General features: G+C 41.4%; 2 protein-coding genes across 2 annotated transcripts in view; both read right to left on the bottom strand.

The window, feature by feature from the left end:
* Positions 1 to 270: 270 nt before the first annotated feature.
* tubb2 (tubulin, beta 2A class IIa) lies at positions 271 to 4606 on the bottom strand. Its single transcript, XM_043260111.1, has 4 exons — positions 4342 to 4606; positions 3942 to 4050; positions 3162 to 3272; positions 271 to 1607 (listed from the first exon to the last, which is right to left on the bottom strand). The coding sequence occupies exons 1-4, from the start codon at positions 4396 to 4398 to the stop codon at positions 535 to 537; spliced, it is 1350 nt and encodes a 449-aa protein (XP_043116046.1). The 5' UTR covers positions 4399 to 4606; the 3' UTR covers positions 271 to 534.
* Positions 4607 to 6453: 1847 nt separating this feature from the next.
* Positions 6454 to 12682, bottom strand: part of slc22a23 (solute carrier family 22 member 23) — a 40261-nt gene continuing 34032 nt past the window's right edge. The window contains exons 9-10 of the mRNA XM_043258723.1: positions 12474 to 12597; positions 6454 to 11658 (exon numbers count right to left, since the gene is read on the bottom strand). Coding sequence (XP_043114658.1) covers positions 10443 to 11658; positions 12474 to 12597 — 1340 coding nt within the window. The 3' untranslated portion in view covers positions 6454 to 10442. The remainder of the gene's footprint in view (positions 11659 to 12473; positions 12598 to 12682) is intronic.

Raw genomic sequence — 12682 nt, 5'->3', positions numbered from 1 at the left:
CCATTGGTTGATAAACTGGTAGTTCCTCCCCCAAACTTAGCAGTAAAATGGACTTCAATGGCCAATAGCCTGAGTTTAACTTTAATATTAATCAAACTTACCTTCCAATAACTTTCTAGATTGTTCGAGGGTGTTTGATTAGGGTTGACCTCTAAGTTGAGGACCCCAGCTTTTTGTCATCTGACTGAAATTCAACATTTTTTTGTGATTGAGTTTAATGGATGAATGTATGTGGAAAAAATGATTTGAGCCAATTTGACAGGAGACAAATTTATATTAGTGATCACTTTATTTTATTTGGCAACTGCAGTTTGAAGCATATGTTACAAAACATGTCTTAATGTACCTCCCCAAGATGGATTGATCGCTGTTCACTGAATGACTATTAACTTGTATCTTTCCTGAACATCAATTAAACACAAGTAGCACCTTTTGAATTATGGCGTAGCGTCACTGTTTGCATTGCTATGGAAATTTTCTGATCAACTAAAAGCAATGGATTTCAAAACTACGTCTACTTGGCTATCAGCTGTTTCAATGGCGTGCGTCTTCCTCGTCTTCAAGATCGTCCTCCTCATACTCGCCCATTTCGTCAGCGGTGGCATCTTGGTACTGCTGGTACTCAGAGACCAGGTCATTCATATTGCTTTCCGCCTCTGTGAACTCCATCTCATCCATTCCCTCACCAGTGTACCAGTGCAGGAAAGCCTTGCGTCTGAACATGGCCGTGAACTGCTCTGAAATCCTGCGGAATAGCTCTTGAATGGCTGTGCTGTTGCCGATGAACGTGGCGGACATTTTGAGCCCACGTGGCGGGATGTCGCAGACTGCCGTCTTGACGTTATTTGGGATCCATTCGACAAAATAGCTGCTGTTCTTGTTCTGGACGCTCAGCATTTGCTCGTCCACTTCCTTCATGGACATGCGTCCACGGAAGATGGCTGCCACGGTGAGGTAGCGTCCGTGTCGCGGGTCGCAGGCTGCCATCATGTTCTTGGCGTCAAACATCTGTTGCGTTAGCTCTGGTACTGAAAGAGCACGGTATTGCTGGCTACCACGACTTGTCAGGGGCGCAAATCCGGGCATGAAGAAGTGGAGGCGAGGAAAGGGCACCATGTTCACTGCCAGCTTGCGGAGGTCGGCGTTAAGTTGACCTGGGAATCGCAGGCAGGTGGTGACTCCACTCATGGTTGCTGAAACAAGGTGGTTCAGGTCGCCGTAAGTAGGAGTGGTGAGTTTAAGTGTGCGGAAGCAGATGTCGTAGAGAGCTTCGTTGTCGATGCTAAAGGTCTCGTCTGTGTTCTCCACCAGTTGGTGCACAGAGAGCGTGGCATTGTAGGGCTCCACCACTGTGTCAGACACTTTGGGGGAAGGCATGACGCTGAAAGTGTTCATGATACGGTCGGGGTACTCCTCACGGATCTTGCTGATGAGGAGGGTGCCCATCCCAGAACCGGTGCCTCCGCCCAGGGAGTGAGTGAGCTGGAAGCCCTGCAGGCAGTCACAGTTCTCAGACTCCTTGCGTACCACATCCAGAACTGAGTCTACTAGCTCTGCTCCCTCTGTGTAGTGGCCTTTGGCCCAATTGTTCCCAGCTCCGCTTTGACCTGAAAGATAGCCCACGTGTCCCAGTTTAAACACAGGTTGATTAAAACAAACAACTCCGGCTGGTTGGAAGAGGAGGGTTAGTTTCATTCAAGGCTCTTCAACCCTGCTCCCGGTAGCCCCTCACTGCAGAACAAAGAACCAGGGGATAGGCTTGGATCCATATATAGGGGGTGGATATGAGTAGGTTTAGGGATCGGGAGTGGAGACAGGTAGGTTTAGTGTTTGTAAGGTGGGAGGGGTTGGATCCAGTCCTGCTGCATCTTGTGTTCTGCAGTGAGGACCCTCTCCTTGCTCCTGGAGAGTTAGTTACCTTCCTGCAGATATCAGTTGCAACTCCAACTAAACACATCTGTACCAGCTAACCAAGGTGTTCGGGGTTACTAGATAATTACAAGAAGGTGTGTTGGAGTAGCGTTGTAACTCAAGTCTGCAGTACGGTAACTCAGACTACAATCTAAACGCGTATCCGTGTGGACAAGACCTCAGTTGGAGATTTCTAGTTTAGTGTTTCCCAACCCTATTACTGGAGGCACACCAAAACTAAAAATCTTCACACTTTTCCTAATCAAACACACCCGATTCCACTCGTCGGCTTGTTAGTCAAGACCTAACATGAAGGGTCGGATAAGGATAACATCCAAAACGCATACTGCTGTTGTGCCTCCAGAAAAAGAGTTGGGGGAACCCAGAGTCAGTCGAATCATCATTTAGTCTTCTTAGTTATGCTTTAAAGCTATGACACAACGCTACAATTTCTGCAGAGTACGGTTTTTCATTATAGGGATGGGTGTGGGCTGTGGAGCTATGACAAAAACAGCACCATAAAAGTAGTCCAGACGATGTGTTCTGGCTTTGTGAGGAAATGTAGGTCACTATTTAGATCAGTTTTCTCTTTCTCCAAGTTCTTCAATCTCATTCAAATTTGGCCTGTAAAGTTGCCCCGAGTTTGAGCATGCATCAAAGACAGAATAAAGAAATAGGTGTGCTATGTTTTAACAATCCACTCCATCTTGACTATATTCAGCAATATGCCAACATAAAAAAAATGTAGGAAGTTGCTTCAAGCCAAAAAAAAACTCTAAATTTATATCTATTTGTTCTTAGATGTCGATTAAGTATATCTGAGCCTTAAGTGTTCGAAAGTATAGCTAACTGACAGTATGTGTGGATGGATGTTCAGTGCATGCACACTATCTAGTGGACCCTTCAATTTGAGTACACGATTACTAGCATGTGCTGTTGTTTGAGCACGAGTCCATGACACAGACAGAAAAATCGTGCTGCATTGCAGATGTGGACATGGTTTTTTTTGCAATATTGGGATTGAACGCAAGCATGACTGAGGGTTTAGATCAACGGCAGTGCAGGATTTTCAGCGAATAACAAGCAAACTTGTCTGTTTCTAGAGATTGCACACTAATTTTGGCTGCTTCTATGGTGCTTTTTCATCAGCATCTTTTATTATTGTATAAAAAACAAAGGAAGCAGTTTTACAGTTTAAAGCCTTCGACTTCTTGTATTTGTACAGAAATAATAATTTGAAATAAACATACCAAACACAAAATTATCCGGCCTGAAGATCTGTCCAAATGGGCCAGAGCGGACCGAGTCCATGGTGCCAGGCTCCAGGTCCACCAGGATGGCGCGAGGGACAAATTTGCTTCCTGTGAAATGGCATAATAGGTTTGGCGTGAATCTCAGAATGTTGAAACATTCAATTGGAAAAGCATTCATCAATTTGAAAATCCAGTAATGCTTTTACTGTTGGTGCAACTAATTATATATGAATTTAAAGTATGCATAATTTAATTGTCTGCGTAGTAAATGCTGACCCCTTTTAAATAAGTGCAACATCATCCATGCTCCCTGCTCTACTCCACCCTTTTGAGGACAACAGCAGCCACGGATAAACTCTTTTCTCCACAATCTGGGGATTTTTGAATGACTGTGTTGTTATATATATTAAATATATATTTATAGTAATGCATTCGCATAGGGCTATGATGAATTGATTTTTATAGTAACAGAAATAACACAGGCTAAATCTTTTAAGCAAACTGTGGACGAAAAAGTGGCCCGTTAAGTCTGGTGCAACCGAAACCAATCAAACATTGAAAATCTATAATGCAGCCTATAAGAAGGTGGTCAGATGGGCCTTGTCTCTGTGATAGTCAATAACTGACAGCTGCGGTCTATAGTCAGGGGAGCAGAGCTGGCAAAACCATGACCTAATAAATGCATACGATATGTCTAATCCAAAAAAAAAAGACTTGCACATCAAAACGCTCAATGCAAATACAGACAGACATACAGTAGCATCGCTGGCTGCTTACCAGTTGCCTCATTGTAATAAACATTTATCCTCTCCAGCTGCAGTTCGCTGTCCCCTTGATAACTGCCAGTGGGGTCGATTCCGTGTTCATCACTGATCACCTCCCAGAACTGAAATGCACCAAATGTCTTACAGGTTAATGCTGAACACACAATGTCCGTTCACACCGCTTAGGTCACTCAGTGATGCAGCAGTTTTCCCATGTGAGCCGCTGCAGACCTTCACCACACCCATTCAGAGCAGATGCCACATCAAACACAAGCACTTCAAGGACATTCCTGCAATTTTTTACCAAAATCATTGAAGAAAAAACACTTTGCGTCCTTGCTTTTAGAATAACGGTGGAAAATATCGTCTCTGCGTCTGTTAAAAGGCTTGTGATGCAGCCCGTATAATCTTACCTTGGCACCGATCTGGTTGCCACACTGTCCGGCCTGAATGTGTACGATTTCCCTCATTGTGCTGCTGTGTGAGGATGCGGATGCGGCGCGTGTCTGCAGCTGATGCGGCTCTGATCTCCTCGAGCTCCTCTCCCGTCTCTCGCCGGCAGCCAATCACGAGGCGCGTCTTTGACGCAGTGGACGACGTGCTGCAGCATCGCGTGTTCTTCCGTCACAAACGCTGACTCTGCGTTCACGCTGTCGATTGATTTGATTCAAGTTATTGTAATCCTGCTTCGGTCTCTGTTTCATGGTCAAAACGAATAATTCTTTATTTATTTACTCCCACGTCTTTCCTGCAGAGGGCGGGGCTATATCTGTGGACCGCAAAGCCAATCGATAATTGGTTGAAATAAACATTTTGTTTCCATGCATGTCGCTGATCAAAAATTTGTCTTTTAGATGTTTACGGTAGGAAGTGTACAAAAATAGAGATTTTTGGCATAGAAGAAAAATCGATTGCTACAAATATATCCGTGCCACTTTGCTCCACGTGAGGCGTAATTAATAAAGTGAAAATTTCCATTTATCATAACTTTCATAACTGTAGCTTACATGCGGAAGTGCTTAAGGCTGCCATTTTAAATATTTCAGTCCCCACGTGTCACCCTTATTAAATATTCTAATATCTTAATGAGCTGTTTTAAAAATCAAACCTCCACATTTTAATTATGTAGGCTGCGATGTTTTAGGTGATAAAATTACAAAATATAGAAACAAGAATATTCCTGTTTTTAATTTCGTAACAAGCGTTTAATGTGAGAAATATTTTACATATTTTGCATAATTTGACAATTATCTTGAAAAGGCACGATGCGAATATGTCTTATTGTGAAGTACAGCACGTGCATGACGTGCAGCTGAAAAGCTTAATTGGAAACCATTTATATTTCGGTTATGGTTTCTATTGTTCAATCATTCATTAAACCATTCATTCGCGTGCAAGTTCAAGATCGTGTGTGCATTATATATTTCGCATCTGAAAGAGATTTTTGTTCGCACGTTCATTCTATGAATCGCATTCATATCGGATAAATGATCGTAAGGTCAAGCCTGCATGGAATAAATGTAGTATGTAGTGTAAGTTAGTTTAATTCCCGCACATTAGTTTCCAACATGACTAATGACTCTGTTAATAAAATCTGTATATTGCAGTGATGATGATGAATGGACTTTGCACATAGCGCTACTGAGCATGCGCGGAAGCTGCGTGTTATATGCACGCCGAACACGTGCGTGTCATATATACGCCCATTTATACGTTTTTTGCTTATCCATACGGTTTTCATTTTTATATGGCGTATGAATTTTCATGGGCTCGGGATCTCTCTGAAGTCGCATCACGTGTGAACAGAGCTCAGTCATATAACTGAACTTAATACGGATTAAACCAAGGCTGTGAGGGACAGTTTGGTACGTACATTATAAAGGTATCATTTAAATTTCACTCAATGATTCATAAGAAACCTGAGGAAATATACGCATTTACTGTATTTAGTATTTAGCTTTACTGGATGTTACTTTAACGTTTGTTTAACATCTTCTATCGTAAAACAGCCCGCCTTGTTGGGAGTGGCTATTTACGCTAACTCCGCCCACCACCGTGTGATTGGGCTAGTCGTCATTACGAAAACATCGCATTTTAAATCACATCATAAAAGCATTTACGTTCAATAATAATAATAAAGGAAATAATCAAAAAGTTAAAAATTTGCTGGGTAGGTGTAGGGAAGGGTGTCAACCGTGGCGTCTATTTAATAATTTGAATCAAAATTAACATTTAGACTCAATAAGTTGCATTCTGTTTTATAATGTGCTTCAACACCCAGGTGAAGATGATTGCCAACGCAATAAGTAGTATTGCAGAAAATGCCATTTTAACTTAAATGCTATTTACACTAATTGAAAATAGCAGCATTATGCTAAGAAATATTCTATTTTCACTTAGTGATTCACTTAGCAATTTTTTTTTTTTTTTTTTTGCAAATAGCTGCTGCCAAGATAAAATATACAGGTAATCTGCCTCTTAACTCAGCCAACATATTTACACATTCATCAGTAAACCAATAAATATATCAATAAATATATTTTATTCAATAACGTATATTACGACACATATTACTTTATATACATGTGCATTATGTTAAAAAAATGTACATTAAACTCCCAAACAATCAATTTTTTTTTAACATTCATCCTCTCGCCAGTATTGTTTCTTACATTCTGCATTGAATACCCTTTTCAAGTATTTGCGATATACTCAAGATATCACAAATTGCAATCTGAAAGAGTTTGCATTGGCCCTAACATCCATTTTTCCTAGATCGCATCAGATTAATAGCTTCAGAAAAAGGTCGGTTTGATGTGGTTTGTATCTATATAGTGCTCATTTAATGCCAAACGCTGCACCTGTCCTCTCTTGCCATACATTAGACTGGCATGTCAAACCATTTTACCTGAAAACAAGAAATTCTTATTTGGGTGACTTTTGCGTGCGAGCTTCCTATGGAAGAGTCGTCACGATATAGTGTATTCTTAAGTGTTAAGACTTAAGCTACGGCGTTTAACCTGCTCAAAATGTTGAGTAAAATGCAGAACTGTTGTTTTTGATCCTGACCTTAATGACTATTTCATAACGCCTAGTGTCACATAGTGAGCTGTGTTGTGGATGAAGAGGCCCAAAACATCCCTTAACGCAAATAATTCAAGCCGGACAAGCACAATTTCACTTGTGGTCGTTTTGAATTACAATCTTGACACTTTAGGTTGCAAGCATGCGCTTTTTCTCAGCATCGCTGCAATAAGCATTACAGCAGACTCTCGCGGCAAATCAACAGTTTGAATAATCTCTCTGAGCAATTAACACGGTTCACAGAAAACCAGCACTGAAGGTAAAACTGTCGCTCTCATAAGTATCGATTATTAAGAGCAATGTTAAAAGAGCTCATGCGCTGGCTGAACATTGGCGTCACTGTTTGCTCACTTGTGTTAAATATTTATCTGGCTTTTTCTTTCTGGCTGGGAAATCAGTTTCATTGAATGCTGAATCTCCTTAAAAATGTGAGCCTTTGTATTGCTTTAAACAGTTGGACAAATCACGCTAACAAGCTTGAAAGCGAATGACTTGTTATCACTCAGGATGCGTGTGTGTGTGTGAGTGTGTGTGTGTGTGTGTGTGTGCAAAAGCTAAAGCAGGTCACCAGATGCAGCAGAAGGTATATTTGAGAAGAAAACGCACCATCCTTGTAATAACCTTTCTACAAACTGTACATACTTCAGGGCAATAATACTATTTATTGAAATTAAAAAGAAACTAAATATTAGCTGGAATGATTAGGAATATGCCACAATCATTAAAAAACATTGTTATGTTTTGTTACATTTGGTGCCAAGTACATGTCTGAAATGAATCGTTGTAGCCAGACATATAAGCACACCCAACCGATACTGCATTTTAGGGGATATTGTAGCACTTAAAAATTAGTATTAAATATTAGTATTCTTTTACTGATTTTTAACAATTTAAAAAAACGGAAATGTTTTAAACTCATGGGTCGCACGTTAAAAATATATTATTGCTGTGGAAGTAAACGTACCACAAATGAAAGATGACAATTGTAGTCATTCCTCAAATTATTATTTGTTCTTATTACTTCAACGTCATTCATTGAAAGTTTGATTTTTTTCATGTTCACATGCTTATTTTTTTTTTTTTGGTTTTTTTTGCTTTTTTTCCCACTGTGAACAATAAAGTGCCACAGACATGGTAACAAAATACCAATGGGCATACACTCATTGATACAGACATAGTAACCTAAATCTTTTTTTTGGTTTTTAAGCAGTCAGTACCACTGTACATCAGTACCACAATAGCATAAATTACAAAAGTTTTCACATTCACAATACGTCTGTTGCATACACTCGAGCGAGTGCATTATGGTTAAGACACACAGCCATGAAGTACATCATCTGTATCTCTCAAAATTATTTTTCCCCCACCAGAATCTAGTGATTAGCTTAAAAAACACATTAGCTTAATAAAACATACCACACGAATACCATTTTTTGAGCAGTCTCTCTGCAGTGTCTTTTTTTTTTCATCAGGTCTGCAATTATTCTTTTGAACACAGGAACCGATGTTTCTTCGACACCTAATTCATAGAGGTATTTGCCTTCCGCTTCAAGACACATCGGCAAACATTCCCAGTGTTAAATGTACAGTGTTTGGGCTATTGAGAAATTCCCTTTGATACTGGACTTCACAGATGCTGTATTCCCACCTGAATATTGCAAAATGTAATTACAGTCATATGATTGAGAGAAAACGACTCAGAATTAATCACATTGGATTGATGTGATCCTACCTGTTGTTAATTACCATCAAACAAGCAGATATCATTAATTACTAGACTACTGTATGTGAAATTTCAGAGTGGGAACTTGGTCTTAGTGTTCGTATTAACACAAGCTCAATGATAACACACTGAAATTTGGATCTAGCTGCCCAAAAAGCAGTTACTGGCACCGCAGAAAGGGGCCGTTCACACAGAACGCGTTTTACGTCTAAAAAATAGTGCAGCGCAAAATGTCTCTTTCTACAGTTTCCATCAAATAAAACAATCACCATGGCAACTTTTGCCCCGCCTCCGGGGTCGTCTGATTGGTCCGCTGTTTGGGAGCCGACGATGAGCAGCGCTGAGTGAAAACGTTTTGTCCTTTTGACACCACATCTTACGAAAGCGAGAAAGCTGGGCGGCACGTCCACAGATAGCGCCTTTGCGCTACGTGCATCACGACTTCGAGGCCTGGCTCACGGACCTTTCTCAATCCCATATCTCACTTCCTGTCTAATAGTCTCAGACGTCACGCCCACAGAACTTTGGCTAAACATCTGATGAATATGGCACACTTATCACTTCTGGACTTTCAATGTCGTCATCGGATTGGTTAAATTATACAGGATTTGCGGGAGATGTGTGTGTCACGTTCTTTACCTTTCTGCCTGGAAACAAAGATGCTGTGATGCCAAACTTCCTCATTAAAAAAGCTGTTGTGTTTACAAATGTGACAATGAGCGCTTATCGTTTTCAACTAAACTCTAGATTTACAAAAATCTGCGAAATCTTTATATTTTCGCAGCATAAAATCTTTAAAGGGTGAGTTCACCATGTCATACCGAACCAGTAAGACCTTCGTTTCTCTTAAGAAAACAAATAAAGATATTTTTGATGAAATCAGAGAGCCATCTGACCCTCTATAGACAACTAAATTGGCTCAACTTCATTTTTGCGCAAAGAAAACAAAACACAAATTACTCAACCATTCTTCTCCCCGAGGTACGTTTTCCGCCATTTTTGACAATATCGCAATATTTGATGCAATCAGCCTTTTCTATGCCGGGGAATGAACGTAATCTGTAAGAGGTTTACGCCAAGAGGAAAGTGTGATACTCTTTAATAGTTGGAAGACATAATTAGGGGAAAAGAATGGTTGAGAAAATCATGTTATTTTTATTTTCTTTGTGTATTGATAAAACGGTGACATCAGTTGCTCGACTTCAGTTTTAATGCTGGGAGAATACTTTTTTGCGCACACGCACGCACGACAAAACAAAATCAAATGGCCTCTTGGGTGGGTCTTGTCCACTTAAAGCGAAGAAAGTTCCCAGACCTTCAGCCACCAGTCTAAAGGTCTAGCTCCTCGAGACTATCTGTCTAATAACTGTCCTATCCATAATAGTACCAAAAGTCAGGTGCAAGACACATAATATATCCGCCAACCCTGTTTCAATTGAAAAACAATGAAAATATCGCTATGGAATGGAAAAACACGCTCTGTGTAAACGGCCCCTAAGAAGGCTGTTTAAGTCATTGAAACCAATGCAGAGTAAAAACCCTTTGAGCATCGACCCTTGTGTTTGTTCCCTTTCAGTCAATTCCTTTTATATTTTCTCCTTGCATTGCCATTCTCGGGTCATGGCGGCTGGAAAACAAAATAAAAATACTTCTAACAATGACTGGCACGAGCCCCCACGTCCGAGTCTCATGGAGCGAACGAGTCCGTCATGAAGACGTCTCCCCATTGGCAGTGTTGGTTTCTGTGATGGGCAAGTCAACGTCCGAGGGCGTACCTGAGTCAATAGGTGAGGAAACAGTCAAGTTCGTCATAAGCGGGTGGCTGGATTCTGTAACAGAGTCAGTGGTTGTGGCATGAGGTGCAGCTGAACCCACAGTGGAAAGAAGAGTAGTACCATTACTTAAGGTCGGCTCCAATACGGCTGGTGAAGGGGGACCAGATTCTATGGAGTTAATCGCAGGTTGGGCAACTAAATGTAACAATGGAGTGCCGGGATCTATGGGCGAAGAAAAGGATTGAGCCGGGAAGGACTGGTCCGGTATTGGTGGTAAAGACAGTTCCGTTGGGGACGAGGGCAGAAGTTCAGTGACTAAGTGAACGGGAGAGTCTATTGAGGAAGAGGGATGAATGTTGTTTAAAGGCGGAGTGGGTGATTGTCCAGTGGATGCGCAGAGAGGACCTGCAGAGCCCACTTCAGGTAAGATGTTGAGATCATTAGCAACTGGCGTACCTATACCTAAAAGCGAAGGAGTTTGGAGATTGGAAGAAGTAGGGGACTCCAGGGTTGAATCGGTGATCAAAGGAGTTGGCAGAACGGTTGGAGATTCCAGTTTAGGTGTCTGAATGTAATTAACAGCGATTGGGGTCGAAGTGTTTGGGATAGAGGCAAGGAGAGGATGCTCTATGGATGAGGCAGAGGTTTCCGGCATGGATGCAGATCTGGGATACTCTTGCAGGATTTCCTCTGGCTCTTGGGTAGAAGTCAGTGACTTCATACTGAACAGCTGTATCTGGCCGGTCGCTTGCTGGACGGGGGCATCGATGAGCATCTGAATATCGACGGCGGACGAGGCTGTGGAGTCCATCGTAGAAATGGCAGTGGCAGCTGCTTCATGGAGAGGAGTATCGCCGACCCTCGCGTACTCGCGGCTCTCGGATTTGGTCAGCAGAAGGCGCTGCTCGCCCGGCTTGCGAGGTGGCAGTAATGGTTGGCGGGTGTAGCTTTCACCGTCCGATAACGTTTCTGGGAGCGGCCGATTGCGAGTCTCGGGGAGCAGCAAGATGCAAATGATGCAGATTAGAGTGCAGCAGGCGAAAATGATGTGATGCAGAAAATAGCCTTTCTGGTTATGCAGCTCCATGATGGGTGCCGTCAGCAAGCCAAAACCAGCACTGGCCAGGACGAGGCCTAGACCGCCGCCCCTGAAGAGCACACAAAAGGAAAAGAGATGAAATCAAAACAACGGCTTTAAAGTGCCCCTACTATGGATTTTTTAAAATGACCTTTTAACGCAGTGTTTGACACAGCTCTAAGTAAATGAAAACGGCTAAGTTTAAAATCTGGAAGTGCACAGTATACAATTGTATCTCAAACAAACAAGCAAAAAAAAGACTTAATCTTTAAAATGAATCGTTTCAGGCCGTTGACGTCCGCATGAAACATTAGCACATTGCCCAGCCACTTGTAGATCTTTTCACGTTGGTCTGAATGAAAATGCTAATTCGTTCTTCACCACTAGGTGCTCCTTTTGGAGAATCAAAATAGCGTTTTCCCCGGTAACTGTACACAAACACTGCTTAATCAGGCTTTACAGGCAAGATAAAAATAAAAACCAATTAAAATCAATGCAGATTAGTGTCACGCAGAAGAAGAATTATTTTTGGAAAAATAATTGTTGAGTGAATCTTTTAGAAGTCGTTGTGCAAATAATGTAAAAGTAAATTCATATAATGAGATAATTATAGTGCTTTTTTTGACTTTGCGTGAAGATGAACCTGTTGTTGGAGACTCCAAAAACCAAAATAGGAACCTTTCATAACCCATAATAGGGGCACTTTAGAAATCAAGGTATTTTAGGCATAACTTAGCCACAAAAGCAACTGTGAAAATAAGCGCTCTGGTCAGCCACACCCAGATTTACGAATTAGATGCGAATTGATTCATTTCAATACAAACAAGAAAGAGCTTTGATCTTTTTTTCGGGGGTTTTTTGCCTTGCCCATGTGGTTTATCTCACCTAATCACAGTCGGAGTGATTTCAGCACAAAAAAAGATGCTTAGGTTGCTGACGGCGTGGGAGGAGAACATGCCAATGATGGAGAATGCCTTCGAAAAGTTGGAGTTCAGCGTACTAGAGTTGTCTGTGGGGAGTGAGAAAGACAACACGGTGAGTCATGCACTATTTTTTCCTTCGAAAAGAAACATCACATAAGCAGAACATTATAT

The sequence above is a fragment of the Puntigrus tetrazona genome, chromosome 2 (genome assembly GCF_018831695.1).
Source record: "Puntigrus tetrazona isolate hp1 chromosome 2, ASM1883169v1, whole genome shotgun sequence".
NCBI lineage: Eukaryota > Metazoa > Chordata > Actinopteri > Cypriniformes > Cyprinidae > Puntigrus > Puntigrus tetrazona.
Note: the sequence above shows the minus strand (reverse complement) of the source record. Positions and strands in the feature narration are given on the sequence as shown.